This window comes from Ranitomeya imitator, chromosome 8 (assembly GCF_032444005.1).
Source record: "Ranitomeya imitator isolate aRanImi1 chromosome 8, aRanImi1.pri, whole genome shotgun sequence".
Lineage (NCBI taxonomy): Eukaryota > Metazoa > Chordata > Amphibia > Anura > Dendrobatidae > Ranitomeya > Ranitomeya imitator.
Window position 1 is genome coordinate 20,846,620 of NC_091289.1, and position 20,660 is coordinate 20,867,279.

General features: G+C 45.0%; 1 protein-coding gene across 3 annotated transcripts in view; it reads right to left on the bottom strand.

The window, feature by feature from the left end:
* Positions 1 to 379: 379 nt before the first annotated feature.
* TAFA1 (TAFA chemokine like family member 1) overlaps positions 380 to 20,660 on the bottom strand; it is a 396,893-nt gene continuing 376,612 nt past the window's right edge. The window contains exons 5-7 of one of the 3 annotated variants that reach the window (XM_069736534.1): positions 9,939 to 10,063; positions 4,744 to 4,806; positions 380 to 1,260 (exon numbers count right to left, since the gene is read on the bottom strand). In XM_069736534.1, the coding sequence (XP_069592635.1) occupies positions 4,789 to 4,806; positions 9,939 to 10,063 (143 nt within the window). In that variant the 3' untranslated portion in view covers positions 380 to 1,260; positions 4,744 to 4,788. Of the gene's footprint in view, positions 1,261 to 4,739; positions 4,807 to 9,938; positions 10,064 to 20,660 lie in introns of all 3 variants that reach the window. The other 2 variants (XM_069736535.1, XM_069736533.1) reach the window with 2 other exon arrangements.

The following is a 20,660-nucleotide window of genomic DNA, read 5'->3' on the forward strand; positions in this document are numbered from 1 at the left end:
CCTCATAAGTGTAGAAAGAAGCATTTCTCTATGTCTTTCTGTCGCCGTGCTCCTCCCTCCTTTTCCCTTCTCCGTAGATTTCAATAGGCAGATCAATGAATTTGCCATCTGACCTGTTTGGAATTGGAAAGATTTCAGCAGTTTTGTCAGACTGAATGATGATTTCAAGAGGGAAGAGAAGTGGCTCATAAGTGGGGAAAGAAGTACATTTTGTCTGATACATAGTTGAACTATTGATTTATGCAAAATCTGATGAAAGAGACCATTTTGTTTCCATATGTATGTGATGCTTTAAAAGTATTTTATTTTTCTGGCATTTCTATACTCAATGGGATTTCACTCGGATGTCCACGACAATAATAAAAATAAAAATAAAAAATCAAACAAAATAATGTTTATTAAGACTTTTACTTTTAAAGGAATAAGCAAGTGCAAAACAGTGGGGTTTACTGCAGACAGCACCGATTTATACAAATCCTGCCGACATCTTATTTACACCAGTGATAATACAAAGACCCCGACAGCCGTAGACTCGTGGCCATTCTCCATGGTGGGCGCATTTGACATTGCTTCCTTCTCCGTTGAACTTCCCATAAAAAAATACTTTGTTGGAAGATGGCGGGAGCGACCGTTTGAATAGAAATGTTGACATAATCAAAGCTGGCATGCTATAATCACACATGGGTAAAAAGCTTCCGGAACACAATAGAAAAAAAAAAACATATTTCATCATCAACATGTTCATCCGGAATTGAAGGAAGATCTTGATTCCGTGTGGAATGTTGAAGATTCTCGTAGAGTTGCGTGAGAAGTTGGACCCTCGTCAAGCCAGATTAAACCTACCGATATAAACAGGGGAGTAGTCCTGGTATAGGAAGGAGTCAGTAACGTCTTAGCGGAAGGTCCGTCATCTATATATACATGATTCTTGGATGATATCAATCCATAATTCCACATCCTATAGAACATTCTAATATTTCGTGTCCCGTTCTTGGCCAAAGTCAACGTGTAGCGCAATTATTTGCAAACTTCTTGCTCCCCATGGATAATTTTATTTCACATAGTGAAACCACTGAGAGTTTTTCATCAAAAAGTCAAAAGTGCAAGTAAAATATCCATTTGGCTTGTAAATCCTTAGGGTACTTTTTTTTTGTTTGTTTTTTTTCCCAAAGAGATGAAAGTTTGTATATGGCGTCCTCATTCATCCGCAGGTGGATGTGATGATGGCCGGAAAAACTAATCTTAGGATCTTGGATGAATCTGAAAAAAAAAAAAATGTTTAGAGATTTGGAAATTGTCTAAATATATTTACTATTAGTTTACAGCACGTTTCATTCAATAATCATAAGATCATCAGGAAATATCATCAAAATAGGATTTTAGATCTGTAGATCTAGAACATTAAACATTCTAAACAGAAAACTATCCGACATCCATCCACCGTCCATTCATCTATTCATCTATCCATTCACCATGTATCCATCCACCATCCATCCATCTATTCATCTATCCATTCACCATGTATCCATCCTCCATCTACCCATCCATCCATACACCATCCATCCACCATCCTTCAGCTTCAGCCATCCATCTATCCATCAGCCATTCTTCCACCATCCATTCATCAATCATCAGCCATTCTTCTGCCATCCATCCATAAACCATCCATCCATCATTCATCCCCCATCCATCCATCTATTCATCTATCCATCCATTCACCCCATGTATCATCCACCATCTACCCATCCACCCACCATCCACCATCCATCCATCAGCCATTCTTCTGCCATCCATCCACCGTCCATCCATCTATGCATCCATCCATTCACCATGTATCCATCCGCCATCTACCCATCAAACCATCATCTATCTATTGATCCATCCATACACCATCCATCCACCATCTTTCAGCCATCCATCTATCCATCAGCCATTCTTCTGCCATCCATCCATCATCCATTCATCAATCAGCCATTCTTCTGCCATCCATCCATCATCCATTCATCAATCAGCCATTCTTCTGCCATCCATCCATCTATTCATCTATCCATCCATTCACCCCATATATCCATCCAACATCTACCCATCCACCCACCATCTATCCATCCATCCATACACCATCCGTTTGCCATCCTTCAGCCATCCATCTATCCATCAGCCATTCTTCTGCCATCCATCCATCCATCCATCCATCCATCTATCCATCAGCCATCCCTCTGCCATCCATCCACCTTCTATCCATAAACCATCCATCATTCATCACCCATCTATCCATCCATCAGCCATCCTTCAGCCATCCATCCACCATCCAACATCCAGCCACCCACCTTCCAGCCATCACTCATACTTCAGCCATCCATCCTCCATGTATCTATTCACCATCCATCCATAAAGCATCCATCCACCTTTCTATCTTTGATGTTTCATGTTGTAAAATAAAGCAATGCAGTAACATGGATGTTTCCCTGTATTTGTGGCTGGGCTCTGGTTACAGTATACGGGTTCATTTTCAGCAAGCAGTCAATTAATGTCATTGCTCCGGGGCTCTGTCCATATCCCGCTAATAATCATGGCTCGTTCTGTCTCATGTGCTCCAGTCTGTGTTTACCTTGTAGCTGTTTTATTTCTTAGAGTAGATCCAAGTTAAGTATACAGCAAACAGTATTAATTATGTATAGAGACTGGTATTATCCAGGAGAAGCCTCACTGAGATGTAGTCACTGGTGAGGGATTCTTACTGTAATATTAATGTAATGCTCTTACTGAAAGAAACCCCCCCCCCATAACAGCAGTCTGGAGCCCCCTATAACAGCAGTCTGGATGGGCAGTCTGTAGCCCCCTATAACAGCAGTCTGTAGCCCCCTATAACAGCAGTCTGGATGGGCAGTCTGTAGCCCCCTATAACAGCAGTCTGGATGGGCAGTCTGTAGCCCCCTATAACAGCAGTCTGGAGCCCCCTATAACAGCAGTCTGTAGCCCCCTATAACAGCAGTCTGGAGCCCCCTATAACAGCAGTCTGGAGCCCCCTATAACAGCAGTCTGGGAGTGTTGTCTGGAGCCCCCTATAATAGCAGTCTGGATCCCCCTATAACCGCAGTCTGGAGCCCCCAATAACAGCAGTGTGGAACCCCCTATAACAGCAGTCTGGAGCCCCCTATAACAGCAGTCTGGATGGGCAGTCTGGAGCCCCCTATAACAGCAGTCTGGAGCCCCCTATAACAGCAGTCTGGAGCCCCCTATAACAGCAGTCTGGATGGGCAGTCTGTAGCCCCCTATAACAGCAGTCTGTAGCCCCCTATAACAGCAGTCTGGAGCCCCCTATAACAGCAGTCTGGGAGTGTTGTCTGGAGCCCCCTATAATAGCAGTCTGGATCCCCCTATAACCGCAGTCTGGAGCCCCCTATAACAGCAGTCTGGAGCCCCCTGTAACAGCAGTCTGGAGCCCCCTATAACAGCAGTTTGGAGCCCCCTATAACAGCAGTCTGGATGGGCAGTCTGTAGCCCCCTATAACAGCAGTCTGGAGCCCCCTATAACAGCAGTCTGGAGCCCCCTATAACAGCAGTCTGGATGGGCAGTCTGTAGCCCCCTATAACAGCAGTCTGGAGCCCCCTATAACAGCAGTCTGGAGCCCCCTATAACAGCAGTCTGGAGCCCCCTATAATGGCAGTCTGGATCCCCCTATAACCGCAGTCTGGAGCCCCCTATAACAGCAGTCTGGAACCCCCTATAACAGCAGTCTGGAGCCCCCTATAACAGCAGTCTGGAGCCCCCTATAACAGCAGTCTGGATGGGCAGTCTGTAGCCCCCTATAACAGCAGTCTGGAGCCCCCTATAACAGCAGTCTGGAGCCCCCTATAACAGCAGTCTGGGAGTGTTGTCTGGAGCCCCCTATAATAGCAGTCTGGATCCCCCTATAACCGCAGTCTGGAGCCCCCTATAACAGCAGTCTGGAACCCCCTATAACAGCAGTCTGGAGCCCCCTATAACAGCAGTCTGGAGCCCCCTATAACAGCAGTCTGGAGCCCCCTATAACAGCAGTCTGGAGCCCCCTATAACAGCAGTCTGGAGCCCCCTATAACAGCAGTCTGGAACCCCCTATAACAGCAGTCTGGAGCCCCCTATAACAGCAGTCTGGAGCCCCCTATAACAGCAGTCTGGAGCCCCCTATAACAGCAGTCTGAATGGGCAGTCTGTAGCCCCCTATAACAGCAGTCTGGAGCCCCCTATAACAGCAGTCTGGAGCCCCCTATAACAGCAGTCTGGGAGTGTTGTCTGGAGCCCCCTATAATAGCAGTCTGGATCCCCCTATAACCGCAGTCTGGAGCCCCCTAAAACAGCAGTCTGGAGCCCCCTATAACAGCAGTCTGGAGCCCCCTATAACAGCAGTCTGGAGCCCCCTATAACAGCAGTCTGGAGCCCCCTATAACAGCAGTCTGGAGCCCCCTATAACAGCAGTCTGGATCCCCCTATAACAGCAGTCTGGAGCCCCCTATAACAGCAGTCTGGAGCCCCCTATAACAGCAGTCTGGATCCCCCTATAACAGCAGTCTGGAACCCCCTATAACAGCAGTCTGGAGCCCCCTATAACAGCAGTCTGGGGCCCCCTATAACAGCGGACCCCCACACGTCTCTTATCTAGGTGCATAGTTGATGGATATTGGGATTGTTCCTGTATCAGCGATGAGGATGACGGCGAGTGTGAGCAGTCGGCCGTTTTCAGTGACAACAGTGACTATACCTACGATGTTTCAGGGCCTCAGATGCCATCTTGCCTTGCATGAAGGTGGTCATGTGTGACCCTGAAACTTAAAAACAAAACAAAAAAGTGAGCCCTCTTGGAGCAGAAATAAACATGTTGCATCTAACAGATTATAATGTCGTTCTGTACAATAATAATTTGGTCAAAAGATATGAAAAAAAAAATTATCAACAAAATGTTGCATTGCAGTAATGAGGAAATCCACAAAGTATTCAGCGATGATAAAAGGAAATATTGGGTCAGTTTCCCATTAATTAACAATTTCTGAGCTTTTGCATTGAGATGTCCCTCTGTCATTGCTCCTCTAAATGCAAATGGAAGGGATTTTCTAGCTTCAGTGGACAAACTCCAAGTGAACACCGTGAACTAAATCTGTCACCAATTTTCACAATACAAACTGCATACATTGTTAAATAGAGTTCTTAGACCTGATGCGGTTGGTGTACTTACTTTGATAATCCATGAATGGTAATATAATCCTTTATGAAAGTTTCCCTCTATGTGTTTCCCCAGTCTGACTGATAGCAAATCCGTGTTCTTCCTCCCTACTGCTGATGAATTTCTGCCCACTTATCCTAAATAGCAGCTCCTCAATGTCCCTCCTCCCTGTTGCTGACGAAATTGTGCCCACTTAGTCTAATTGAGAGCTCCTTAGTGTCCATCCTCACTGCTGCAGCTGAATCTCTGCCCTCCTGGTCTAACTGACAGCTCCTCACTGGCCATTCTCTGTGCTACTGTTAAATTTCTGCCCAATTTGTCTAATTGACAACTTCTTTGTGTCCTTTCTCCCTGCTGCGGTTGAACTTAAGCCCACTTAGTCTGACATAACTCCCTGGTGTCCTGCCTGCTCCTGAATTTCTGCCCGTTTTTCTGATTAACAACTTCTTGTTGTCCATCCTCCTAAGCTGAATCTTCACCCACCTCTCCTGATTGATAGTGTCTGTGTCCCTCCTCCCTGCTTCTGAATCTCCACCCACCTCTACTGATTGATAGCTTCTCAGAGTTCCTCCTCCCTGCTTCTGAATCTCCAGCCACCTCTACTGATTGATAGCTTCTCAGAGTTCCTCCTCCCTGCTTCTGAATCTCCACCCGCCTCTCCTGATTGATAGTGTCTGTGTCCCTCCTCCCTGCTTCTGAATCTCCACCCGCCTCTCCTGATTGATAGCTTCTCAGAGTTCCTCCTCCCTGCTTCTGAATCTCCAGCCACCTCTCCTGATTGATAGCTTCATAGTGTCCCTCCTCCCTGCTTCTGAATCTCCACCCGCCTCTCCTGATTGATAGCTTCTCAGAGTTCCTCCTCCCTGCTTCTGGATCTCCAGCCACCTCTCCTGATTGATAGCTTCATAGTGTCCCTCCTCCCTGCTTCTGAATCTCCACCCGCCTCTCCTGATTGATAGCTTCTCAGAGTTCTTCCTCCCTGCTTCTGAATCTCCAGCCACCTCTCCTGATTGATAGCTTCTCAGAGTTCCTCCTCCCTGCTTCTGAATCTCCACCCGCCTCTCCTGATTGATAGCTTCTCAGAGTTCCTCCTCCCTGCTTCTGAATCTCCAGCCACCTCTACTGATTGATAGCTTCTCAGAGTTCCTCCTCCCTGCTTCTGAATCTCCAGCCACCTCTCCTGATTGATAGCTTCTCAGAGTTCCTCCTCCCTGCTTCTGAATCTCCACCCGCCTCTCCTGATTGATAGTGTCTGTGTCCCTCCTCCCTGCTTCTGAATCTCCACCCACCTCTCCTGATTGATAGCTTCTCAGAGTTCCTCCTCCCTGCTTCTGGATCTCCAGCCACCTCTCCTGATTGATAGCTTCATAGTGTCCCTCCTCCCTGCTTCTGAATCTCCACCCGCCTCTCCTGATTGATAGCTTCTCAGAGTTCTTCCTCCCTGCTTCTGAATCTCCAGCCACCTCTCCTGATTGATAGCTTCTCAGAGTTCCTCCTCCCTGCTTCTGAATCTCCACCCGCCTCTCCTGATTGATAGCTTCTCAGAGTTCCTCCTCCCTGCTTCTGAATCTCCAGCCACCTCTACTGATTGATAGCTTCTCAGAGTTCCTCCTCCCTGCTTCTGAATCTCCAGCCACCTCTCCTGATTGATAGCTTCTCAGAGTTCCTCCTCCCTGCTTCTGAATCTCCACCCGCCTCTCCTGATTGATAGTGTCTGTGTCCCTCCTCCCTGCTTCTGAATCTCCACCCGCCTCTCCTGATTGATAGCTTCTCAGAGTTCCTCCTCCCTGCTTCTGGATCTCCAGCCACCTCTCCTGATTGATAGCTTCTCAGAGTTCCTCCTCCCTGCTTCTGGATCTCCAGCCACCTCTCCTGATTGATAGCTTCATAGTGTCCCTCCTCCCTGCTTCTGAATCTCCACCCGCCTCTCCTGATTGATAGCTTCTCAGAGTTCTTCCTCCCTGCTTCTGAATCTCCAGCCACCTCTCCTGATTGATAGCTTCTCAGAGTTCCTCCTCCCTGCTTCTGAATCTCCAGCCACCTCTACTGATTGATAGCTTCTCAGAGTTCCTCCTCCCTGCTTCTGAATCTCCAGCCACCTCTCCTGATTGATAGCTTCTCAGAGTTCCTCCTCCCTGCTTCTGAATCTCCACCCGCCTCTCCTGATTGATAGTGTCTGTGTCCCTCCTCCCTGCTTCTGAATCTCCACCCGCCTCTCCTGATTGATAGCTTCTCAGAGTTCCTCCTCCCTGCTTCTGAATCTCCAGCCACCTCTCCTGATTGATAGCTTCATAGTGTCCCTCCTCCCTGCTTCTGAATCTCCACCCGCCTCTCCTGATTGATAGCTTCTCAGAGTTCCTCCTCCCTGCTTCTGGATCTCCAGCCACCTCTCCTGATTGATAGCTTCATAGTGTCCCTCCTCCCTGCTTCTGAATCTCCACCCGCCTCTCCTGATTGATAGCTTCTCAGAGTTCTTCCTCCCTGCTTCTGAATCTCCAGCCACCTCTCCTGATTGATAGCTTCTCAGAGTTCCTCCTCCCTGCTTCTGAATCTCCACCCGCCTCTCCTGATTGATAGCTTCTCAGAGTTCCTCCTCCCTGCTTCTGAATCTCCAGCCACCTCTACTGATTGATAGCTTCTCAGAGTTCCTCCTCCCTGCTTCTGAATCTCCACCCGCCTCTCCTGATTGATAGTGTCTGTGTCCCTCCTCCCTGCTTCTGAATCTCCACCCGCCTCTCCTGATTGATAGCTTCTCAGAGTTCCTCCTCCCTGCTTCTGAATCTCCAGCCACCTCTCCTGATTGATAGCTTCATAGTGTCCCTCCTCCCTGCTTCTGAATCTCCACCCGCCTCTCCTGATTGATAGCTTCTCAGAGTTCCTCCTCCCTGCTTCTGGATCTCCAGCCACCTCTCCTGATTGATAGCTTCATAGTGTCCCTCCTCCCTGCTTCTGAATCTCCACCCGCCTCTCCTGATTGATAGCTTCTCAGAGTTCTTCCTCCCTGCTTCTGAATCTCCAGCCACCTCTCCTGATTGATAGCTTCTCAGAGTTCCTCCTCCCTGCTTCTGAATCTCCAGCCACCTCTCCTGATTGATAGCTTCTCAGAGTTCCTCCTCCCTGCTTCTGAATCTCCACCCGCCTCTCCTGATTGATAGTGTCTGTGTCCCTCCTCCCTGCTTCTGAATCTCCACCCGCCTCTCCTGATTGATAGCTTCTCAGAGTTCCTCCTCCCTGCTTCTGAATCTCCAGCCACCTCTCCTGATTGATAGCTTCATAGTGTCCCTCCTCCCTGCTTCTGAATCTCCACCCGCCTCTCCTGATTGATAGCTTCTCAGAGTTCCTCCTCCCTGCTTCTGAATCTCCAGCCACCTCTCCTGATTGATAGCTTCATAGTGTCCCTCCTCCCTGCTTCTGAATCTCCACCCGCCTCTCCTGATTGATAGCTTCTCAGAGTTCTTCCTCCCTGCTTCTGAATCTCCAGCCACCTCTCCTGATTGATAGCTTCTCAGAGTTCCTCCTCCCTGCTTCTGAATCTCCAGCCACCTCTCCTGATTGATAGCTTCATAGTGTCCCTCCTCCCTGCTTCTGAATCTCCACCCGCCTCTCCTGATTGATAGCTTCTCAGAGTTCCTCCTCCCTGCTTCTGAATCTCCAGCCACCTCTCCTGATTGATAGCTTCATAGTGTCCCTCCTCCCTGCTTCTGAATCTCCACCCGCCTCTCCTGATTGATAGCTTCTGAGTTCTTCCTCCCTGCTTCTGAATCTCCAGCCACCTCTCCTGATTGATAGCTTCTCAGAGTTCCTCCTCCCTGCTTCTGAATCTCCACCCGCCTCTCCTGATTGATAGTGTCTGTGTCCCTCCTCCCTGCTTCTGAATCTCCAGCCACCTCTCCTGATTGATAACTTCTCAGTGTCCCTCCTCCCTGCTTCTGAATCTCCACCCGCCTCTCCTGATTGATTGCTTCTCAGAGTCCCTCCTTCCCACTGAATCTCCACCCGCCTCTCCTGATTGATAGCATCTGTGTCCCTCCTCCCTCCTTCTGAATCTCCACCCACCTCTACTTATTGATATGTTCTCAGTGCCCCTCCTCCCTGCTGCATGGATCTCACACTGCTCAGTACAAGCTGCAGTTTTCAGGCTGGGTATGTGGATACTGAATACACTGTCTCCTTAGCGATTTCATTCAATAGATAGACTCCTCTTAATGTCAGGATTATACAGTCACTATGGCAGGTTTTCAGAGTAAATACACCAGCCTCGTCAGGTCTAAGATGAAGTTTATTAGTTATACAGTTTGTACTGTGAGCTCTGGAGACAAAAATGCTTTAAATAAAAAGATTTAAGATTAGACCTTGCTCAAATAATGAAAACAAAATTATTATTATTTTTTTTAAACTCTCATGTACAAATGTATGTTTGCTCCTTAAGAGAGTATTCTACAGGTACCTGGAAATGTTTGGGGATTGCCATTCACCTTGTCAATCTCGTGTGTCCCTACTCAGTCTGCAGCTCTCGGCACTGATTGGACAAACCTTGAAAAGTGCAATGGCAGCTCCCAAACATGCGTTTCCAGGAGGAGTAACTGAGGGACAGCACAGGGCAGAGCTCTAAAGATCAGATGTTACAGAATGAGTATTTTATGGGAAATGCGAGTGTTTTACAAAAACATGATTCTATTCACACTATACGAACACAATGGCGCTTCTCGTACCCACCGTCAGACGCCGTCTGATACTTACTCTAGTGGTCTTTATCTTATTGCCAGTTGCACACATCCATCCTGAGTTATCTGGCAGCGTCTTACATTCCTCCCCCTCTAAACATGGTTCCATCTCGCACCACCACTTCCCAATAACTATTGAAGCTGCAGGAAAAAAAAAGTCCAATGTAAATGTCATATCAAAAAAAAAACTTCTCATACGGCAATACCATCAATTAAAGGGATTGTCTCGGTTTAGAAAACATATTTCATAAATCCTATTATGAAAACCTGACTTTATTTTTTTCTACCAAAATTCACTAGCCAGCTATTAGGCAGAACACAACTCCATATGATGCACCTGGAGTGTAATATTTCATTTCTCCTGTTTAATGCTGATCAATATGACTCTATGATACATTAACTGTTGGGAGAAACTTTTATGAAAAATTTATTTTTACATTGAACACCAGAGGGAGCTGATGAGTTTCCTGCATACTGTTACTATGGAGTTTAATGTATGAACAGTATACAGTAAGCTCCCTCTAGTGGTGACCACGGGAAGCTCCAGTTTTATTATTTACCTGCTTCTGTGACTATTATATAATGGATGTAAAGATGGCATAAGACTGGTATAGATGTAATAAATGTTATAGATGTGATGTTATCCAACGCACAGTTCTGCACGATCAAGAAAACTTTTTTTATCAATAGATTCTGCTGTTCTGCACATCCCGTAATCTGTAGCTTGGACCTTAGTACAAGCTTTGCTCAGATATTAATGACACTGCAGTATTATGGGTCGTGTAGTTCACCTCTGCAGTAAGTGCGGTACATCCAGCATGAGCGAACCAAAATGTTAACCATTTAAGAACATGAGACAACCCTTTTAATGATAAAATTCAAGCTTCTTGCAGCCACCACTAGGGGGAGCTTAGTGCATACAGAATATGTATTAAACTCCGTGGTATTTGCAGATAGACAGAACTTTATAATCCTAGATTTTAGAACCTTAAAGGGTTATTCCCAACTTCATAGATGGATATCATTGGATAGTGCTTGTAAAAAGTATCACTTTTGCAATTTACTGCTTGTCCAAATTTGCAGCCGTTCTTGAGATATTTAACACTTTTTTTGTTTGTTTACAGCTCGTCGCCTTGGAAACAGACCACCTCTGCTGTTTAGCTTTTAAGCGCTGCTGCTGAAACTGGACTGGGATTAGGAGGTAACGACATACTCCTGTGCTTCCAAGCTCCAGTAACAAAAAAAAAAAAAAAAAAAGCTTAAAAGCTTGGTAAAGCTTGTTCAGCTGCCTCCTAACAGCGGTGGTCGGTCTCCAAGGCGATGAGCTGTAAATAGAAAAAAAGAAAACTGTTAATATCTCAAAAACGGCTGATAATTTAAATAAGAAGTAAATTGCAAAGGTGCATTAATTTATAAGCACTATCTGACAATACCCATTTGACAAAAATGGGAATAACCCTTTAAAATGACAAAAGTTGGGTAAAGTCTGTATTTTTCTTTTTTTTTTCCAGTTTCTTTGAAAGTTGCTGAAGTGTATTATTCTGTTCTGCAGCAACTTAAATGTCTTTTATGTACAGTGTAAATCATGACTGCCTACAATCCAATAAGCCCGGGTGCACAGAAATTATACGGTCCCATGGCAAAACTTGGAATCGGCGCCCAATGAAAGTGCCGCCGTTTGTACTGCGAGCAGCATTGCGGCAATTGCATGTAACATAGGGTCCTATATAATAGAATCCTGATTACTGAGTGTGAGCGACACCATTAATGCGCCCAGTATACATTGCTACCCGATGCACATATGCAGGAGGGTGGAACAGAACGAATCGCGGCTCGGAGACCTCTAGTCTAAATTTGGTGGCAAAAGCATAAAGAGGAGAAAATTGCCAATGGCATATCAACCAGGTGTCAAGCACAAGCATCCCCCCGTCACAGCCCGACGCCTCGGCAGCTGCACTGCTCTTTCTTGCCTTGCAAATAAATGGAGCAAAGTAGTCAGGTTTTTAGAATAGCGATCTCCACAAAACTGAATATTGGGGGCAACCATCCGCTGCAATGTGCACATATGCAATATATCCAGGTCAACGACCATGATACACTGGTTTAATTAGCTATAAATGATAACATATAATATCCAGCAGCCTGTAATCGTCTCCTTCCAGGCTGTAGATGCTCAGAAATGGCCTCAGTCTCCAATAAAATCTATCTAGCAGGTAACTATAGTAGGTGCAGAGGTTGCAGTCGCACCCGGGTTCTCAAACCCGAAAGGTTCCTTTGGCCCATATTAAAAGATCAATAAGCTTAAGGACCCGTGATAGTTGGAGATTTGGAATTGGAAAAAGAAATAAGATTGAGAAAAAGTACACGCAGCTGCCATAACTTATATTTTTCCAAGCCTTCTGATTGCCTATTTGTTTTGGTGATCACAATCTGAGAACATGTAGTTTCATGCGTATAGCAAGTTCTGTCTGCTGCACAAAACACTCCCTCTTCTGGGCGATTCAGACAAGTTTTAGGACCCGCCCACGAGGAGCCAAAAATCTTAAAAGGGCTACACAATGGATTTTGTCACCAACAGTATACTATATTTGTACGGAGAGGAAGGTTCAGTAGCTTTAACCCCTTGGAGATACAGCCATTTTGAACTTTTTTCACTTTTTTATTTTCCTTTCCGCCCAACAGACGTAGCTTTTTTTTTATTTTTCCATTGACATAACCATATAAGGGCTTGTTGTTTTTGCAGGACGTGTTTAAGCTTTGAACAACCCCATTCATTTTCCCTTATATTGTCATGGAAAATGGTTAAAAAACAAAAAATTCTAAGTGGTTGGAATGAAAAAAATGGAATGTTGCCATTGTTTTGTTTTTACGAGGTTCAATTTGTGGGAAAATGATTTGGTAACTGTAACTTCGTTTTTTTGAAGTAATCAAACAATAAAAACAAATATAAATTTGCTATCACCATACTATACTAACCCATAGAACAAACACAACATCACAACAAATGCTCTCAGGTACCAGCTTTGTAATGCAGCCGACACCTGCACCGTATGGAGCAGGCCCAGCTCCTGAGTGTGCTCTATACAGTAAAGTGCACTCATCCGCTGCAAATGTACCCGAGGATGTCGCCACAAAAAATAAATATAAATGATAAATGTATGATCGGTGTGGGTACATCCCCACTTATTCAGATAATGAATGGCCCCAAAATCCCCTACTGAGCATGTGTGACCACCACTTCTATAAACTATGAATGGAGCAGCGGTCGCACATGCTCACTTTGGTCCCCTGTATAATCATCATACTTTTATCACTTATCCTTTGAGCCGGGGGTATATGCTGTTTAAGGGACACCCCTTTTTAAAGATAAGAAGAGAGGAGGCCATTACAAAGATCAATGTGAGGTCACATTATGGTGCATGGCTTTTCCTAACAGGAAAGTTGCATTTTATGAAAGTTTCCATGATCTTCTAATTAATCTAGAACCAGTCCTTCACCCTACTGTTGCTCCGGTTCCTCTGAAGACTAGTGTCCTGTGCAGGTTCTTGCCACTAGGGCTGTGGAGTTGGAGTCGGAGCTAGTTTCGGTTGTAGTTGGAGGCCAAGTCAGAGAGTGAAAAATAGAGGAGGGGAGTCAGAACATTGGCTTTCCTTCTCTGCAGTCGTGCTCTTCACCCATTAGCCAAGACCACGCGACCAACCAGGACTAGGCCCCTCTTCCTCAAGAGTCCCACTGCAGCCTCATGGTTTGCCTCTATATCCTTGCATACATTGATGACTAGACTTACTAGTACATTAACAATTGAGGTCAAGTTAAGTAAATCCAATAATTTAGTAGGTGCAAATCGATTCACAGGACCCAGTCCAGTCCATCGCCCACACCCGTAATCTGTAGCCACTAGACGGGAACCCTGAGATCCTCTTCTTCTTTTAAAAAGCTTAGTGTCCTGTACAGGTTCTTGCTGGCACCAGTGTTGTGGAGCTGGAGTCTTGGAGTTGGAGAGCGAAAAATAGAGGAGGTGAGTCAGAACATTGGCTTTCCTTCTCTGCAGTCTTGCTCTTCACACTTTGGCCAAGAGGAAGAGACCTGTTATGACCTGGTGGTGAGGACAATAATGGACCTGGTGGTTAAGAGCACACGGAATGACCTGATAGTTACTAATAATAAAGGACAAGCTCTGAGACGTGGGAACTCTGCTGACCGCAATCCCTAAACCTATCCCACACACTAGAAATAGCCGTGGAGCGCTCCTGACGCTCCCTAGACGCCTCGTCACAGCCTAAGGAACTAGCTAGCCCTAAAGATAGAAAAATAAAGCCTACCTTGCCTCAGAGAAATTCCCCAAAGGAACAGGCAGCCCCCCACATATGACTGTGAGTAAAGATGAAAATTACAAACACAGAGATGAAATAGATTTAGCAAAGTGAGGCCCGACTTACTGAACAGACAGAGGATAGGAAAGGTAACTTTGCGGTCAGCACAAAAAACTACAAAAAGAACACGCAGAGGGCGCAAAAAGACCCTTCGCACCGACTCACGGTGCGGAGGCGCTCCCTCTGTGTCCCAGAGCTTCCAGCAAGCAACACAAAAATCAAAATAGCAAGCTGGACAGAAAAAATAGCAAACAGAGAAAAACAAGCAGGAACTTAGCTTCTGCTGGGAAGACAGGTCACAAGAACGATACAGGAGCGAACTAGACCAATACTGGAACATTGACAGGTGGCATGGAGCAATGATTTAGGTGGAGTTAAATAGAGCAGCCAGCTAACGAATTAACCTCGTCACCTGTGGAAGGAACCTCAGAAGCCGCAGCTCCACTCACAACCACCAGAGGAAGCCCATGGACAGAACCAGCCGAAGTACCATTCATGTTATGAAAGGCAATTCAGTACCACAATGGACATAGCGGTCAGAGCACATACAGTGATCTGACAATAACCCAAAATCATAGAACGAGCTCTGAGACGTGGGAACTCTGCAGACCGCAATCCCTAATCCTCTCCAAACAACACTAGAGGCAGCCGTGGATTGCGCCTAACTCTGCCTATGCAACTCGGCACAGCCTGAGAAACTAACTAGCCTGAAGATAGAAAATAAGCCTACCTTGCCTCAGAGAAATACCCCAAAGGAAAAGGCAGCCCCCACATATAATGACTGTGAGTTAAGATGAAAAGACAAACGTAGAGATGAAATAGATTCAGCAAAGTGAGGCCCGACTTTCTTAACAGAGCGAGGATAGAAAAGGCAACTTTGCGGTCTACACACAACCCTAAAGAAAACCACGCAAAGGGGGCAAAAAGACCCTCCGTACCGAACTAACGGCACGGAGGTACACCCTTTGCGTCCCAGAGCTTCCAGCAACAAAATAGACAAGCTGGACAGAAAAAATAGCAAACAAATAGCAAAGAAGAACTTAGCTATGCAGAGCAGCAGGCCACAGGAATGATCCAGGGAAAAGCAAGTCCAACACTGGAACATTGACAGGAAGCCAGGATCAAAGCATTAGGTGGAGTTAAGTAGAGAAGCACCTAATGACCTCACCAGATCACCTGAGGGAGGAAACTCAGAAGCCGCAGTACCACTTCCCTCCACCAACAGAAGCTCACAGAGAGAATCAGCCGAAGTACCACTTGTGACCACAGGAGGGAGCTCTGCCACAGAATTCACAACACATTCATGACCACAGGAGGGAGCTTAACAACAGAATTCACAACAGAGACCATCTAAAACGGTGCCCCTCATCCTTAACAGCCCCATAGCAACCTTATGATTTGCCTCAATATCCTTTGCAATAACGTCACTGGTAGAGTGCTGGAGGAGAGATATGTGTCACTACGCTTAATGGTGTCATTGATTTAAAACCCAGAGTAATTTCATCCAGCACACTACGTGTTGTGAGGTTTAAGCTACCGGTAAGTTCTGTACTGGGCTGTTTTTAGGTGGACATCCAAAGAGTGGGTGGGAGGGTGTCCACCTTATCTCCACACGCAGAGCCAGCACCGCCGTGTGCTGACAGGACCTGTGTGATATCACAGTCATGTGTTCAATCACATAGGGGATGAAGTCCCATGGTCTGGGGCTTAAATGGCTTGGTTCCAGAGGCACACGTTGGTCAGCAAGACTGGAGAGAGGATTATCCAGCAGTTTGTGTCTTGTGGAGGAAAGAATGAACCGGTGTTGCTCCAGAGCGAGATGTTACCCGCAATATATGGACTCTGTTACAGCATTTTGTTTTCTTTGTTGTCATCATGATTTTGCCCAAAGGGCTGTGTTTACTTTCTCCTTTTTGTTGGTTTATGTTGCCATATAATAAACCAGAAAACACCTATATGTATCCTATATACACACCATGAAGGGAATAGCAGCTACAAACACCAAAGAAAACGTCCTTCACACAGGGCCAATAAAATCCATACATACTTTATTAATAATGGTTTAAAAATGGTAAACAGTAACAGGTAAAAAAAACCACAGAACAGGCAGAAGAGGTGGGCTAACCAAGGAGACAAACTCCAAATATAGTAACAAATTATATCATAGTACAAAACATAGCATATAGTTGTGCCAAGTGACCATGTACAAACATGCAAAACAATAAATAACAAATAAATACAAGTGTATAAAGTAATCTAGATATATAATTGTCTAAGGGTTTTTCCGTCTGTCTGTCTGTCTTTCTGTCTGTCTGTCCTGGAAATCCCGCGTCTCTGATTGGTCGAGGCTGCCAGGCCTCGACCAATCAGTGACGGGCACAGTATCGACGTAGAAATCCCGCGTCTCTGATTGGTCGAGGCCTCGACCAATCAGCGACGGGCACAGCGACGATGATGTCATAAAGGATGTAGACATCCCGCGTCTGATTGGTCGAGGCCTGGCGGCCTATCAGCAACGGGCACAGCGACGATGATGTCATAAAGGACGTAGAAATCCCACATTTCTGATTCAGCGACGGGCACAGTATCGACGTAGATGTCATAATGGTTGCCATGGCGATGATGATGTCATAAAGGTTGCCTCGACCAATCAGCGACGGGCACAGTCTGCCGCGAATTCTGGAATCATCATTGTCCATATACTACGGGGACATGCATATTCTAGAATACCCGATGCGTTAGAATCGGACCACAATCTAGTAATCCATAATTACCTAAGGAGTGCTCCTGGAGACCCACCAGACCCGACGCGCGTTTCGCAATGAAAGAGGTTAGCCCACCTCTTCTGCCTGTGCTGTGGTTTTTTACCTGTTACTGTTTACCATTTTTAAACCATTATCAATAAAGTATATATGGATTTTATTGGCCCTCTGTGAAGGATGTTTTCTTTGGTGTTCATATAATAAACCAGTTGAAGACTTAAAGAGACGGTGTTCCTGTTTTCTACCTCTGTGTACCACCAAGTGAGTTGAACTACCACGCCTTGCATACAAGTACATTGACAATTGAGGTCAACTTAAGTAAATCCAATAGTTTAGTTGGTGCAAACCGATTCACAGGACCCAGTCCAGTCCATCGCCCACATCCGTAATCTGTAGCCACTAGGTGGGAACCCTGAGAACTGATCTTCTTTTAATTAGCCGGCCTGGTGCAACATCACATGTGCATCATGCCACGATGACAACACACCAGGTCGGCTAATTAAGAGGAGCTGCGGATGCCACTAGGTAAGAGGAAGTTCTTAGGGCTCGCGTCCAGCGGCCACAGATCACCGATATGGCACATGGACTGGGTTCTGTGGATTTGCACCAGTGCTATCCAATACACAATATAATATATTAGCTGTGGGTTATAAAGCTGGCATCTAATCTAATCCCTTCATTATGATGATCACTGCTCCATCCATAGCCAGAACTCGACATCTCCACATTTTCTATTCGGCAGAGTAGATCTAATTATAGGCAAAATAAAAAACAAGAGCGTCTAACCCACTTGGCAGAGATACAAATTTCTTCACAATGAAAATCCTTAGAGGTTGCACATAACATCTTAAATGATCTGGACACCATGCTTCTTTGAATTATAAGCAGATCTGAGGATTTCGCTGCTCTTACTGGGGGCTATTTTTCATTGAATGCGGCATATGAGCAGCATAAGAATGCCAGAAGTCGAGCTGAAAATATACAATCAGACACTAACAATCACATCAGCTTCATTGCCGTCATTACATGGAAGTTTTGGGCACTCGGAACGTCGATTTTCTTTTCTTCCATGGCCTCCCTGTCATTTTAATTACTACTATAGAACTATCTCATGTACTCTGCATATGCAAATTTTTTTATGCAAAGTAGTTGATTCAGATTGAAATTATCCGAAAAAAAGAGATTTCCTGTCTTCATCAGTTTTTACTAATGTCCTAAATCTTATCTGCAAGTCTCATAGTCAAGAGATATGCACACAACCCCTTTTCCAGTTGCCCTGTTGTTGGAGCATGTGGATGTCACACTGACTGCCATGTATTTGCCCTGAAGTGGTCACTGTTGGGAAACTAAATGGCAGGTGTGGTAGTTACGCTCACTCAGCGGTACATGGAGGTAGAAAACAGGAAAACTGTCTCTTTAAGTCTTCTGTTGATTTATTAGACAGACGGTATAAACCAACACGAAGGGAAAAATGAATACAGCCCTCTGGGGCAAAACAGGAAAACAAAAAAAAAAACAAAAATGCTGTACACAGTCCATACAATGGTGGGGAGCGGCCTGCTCTACAGCAACACAGGTTCAGTCTTTCCTCCTCAGGACACAAGCTACTGGAGATCCTCTCTCCAGTCCTGCTGAACCAAGGCTTCCTCTGGAGGCCAGCTATTTAAGCCCCAGACCACACGTTGGCGTGGAGATAAGGTGGACATCCTCCCACCCGCTCTATGGATGTCCACATAAAAGCTAGCCCATTATACAAATTAGATAACCCCTTACCAACTTAGTGTGCTGGAGAAAAAAACTCTGGGTTCTACTGTATATCACTGACGCCATTAAAGGGAATCTGTCACCTACTTTTTTGTATATAAGCTGCGGCCAAAGCCATCAGGGGCTTATCTACAGCATTATTTAATGCTGTAGATAAGCCCCCAATGTAAATTGAAAGATAAGAAAAACAAATTAGATTATACTCACCGAGGGGGGGTCCAGCGCCCCCCTTCTTCATGCGATGACGTCCTCTTCTTTGCGACAGGCTCCTGTTCAGGTGTACTTTATCTGCCCTGTTGAAAGCAGAGCAAAGTACTGCAGTGCGCAGGCGCCAGGAAAGATCCGAGAAGCCCTGCGCACTGCGGTACTTTGCGCTGTCCTCAACAGGGCAGATAAAGTACACCTGCGCAGGAGCCGCGACAGAAGCAAGGAAGAGGACATCATCGCATGAAGCTGGGAGGCGCCGGACCCAGACCACTCTGTTGGGAGATGTTTCTGCTACATGCGGTTTTGATTTAAATTGCAAAAAAAAACAAAAAACTTTTTTATGATACTTTGTCTGGAGATGTTTCTGCTTTATTTGATTTGGGTTTTATATGAATTTCAAAAAATCATTTTATTCTGATACTCTGTTGGGAGATGTCTCTGCTACATGTGTTTTTGATATGAATTGACAAAAACCTTTTATGATACTTTGTCAAGAGATGTTTCTGCTGTATTTGGTTCTTATATTCATTGCAAAAAAATATGTTTTTTATGATACTTTGTCTGGAGATGTTTCTGCTATATGTAGTTTTGAAATTAACTGCAGCCAGTTGAGGGTTTTTACCATTATGTCACGATAATGTTTTCAATTTGTATTGTGATAAATTGAAGATTTTCGCCAAATTTGTGGAAATGCAAAAGTGGACGCATCATCTATATACTTTTGTAGTTTTAAGATTGAAAGAAGACACAAGTCAATCGAGTTCAACCTGTATCCAATGATACGAAGGAAGTCAAAAACCTCACGAGGCAGATGCCAAGTGTCCCATATTAGGGGATAAACATCTTCCCGGCTTCAGACTCATTTGTCTGACTTGATAAATGATATAAATTTAGCTGCATCCATCCACCACTAGGGGGAGCTAACAGTATACAGCTGTATAACTGTGTATGCAGAAAGCTCCTCCTAGTGGTGGGAGCAGTTTAGTGTTGCAGTAGTCAGTAGTGACATTTTTGGTCTATTTACTAATATTACAGTGCACCCCAATAGGGATACCCAAGTCCCACCCATATGACTGCCCTGCCCCCAAACCAGGACCTCCCACTTACGGGGGAAGTGGCATTAAAAAATACATTCCAGCCATTTTGTTGTTTGCTTTGAGTCATTTGTCAAAATCAGGATTTTTAGCAAAATTTAACATAGTAATCTTAGTTCGTTTTTTTTTTTTTTTACTTTTTGGGGTTTGTACTTCTATTATTGGATAAAGGAAAATGTACTAAAAAAAAACATTTAATGCTCAAGATTTAATATTTCCAGGAGTTTAGACAATAACCTTGGGGAAGTCTCAGAAGCTCTTTGTACTGCTGCTTTTACACATGAAACACTTGCATGGACGCGCAAACTGTTTATACTGCTTTCTACCATCAGGCAGGGGGGTCCTCCTGACGTCTTCCTTAGATAAGAAATTGATTTATGTCCCACCCCCCTCCTTATGGTGTTTTATTGTAAAGTTTATGACCCAAAAGTAATTGATTTAATTTAAGCCAGCTTTTATTTTCTCTCCAGAAATAGTTGCATGGTCCTCTGCCAAAATCTTCATAAAAAAAGAATAATAAAAAAAAAAGCCACCTGGA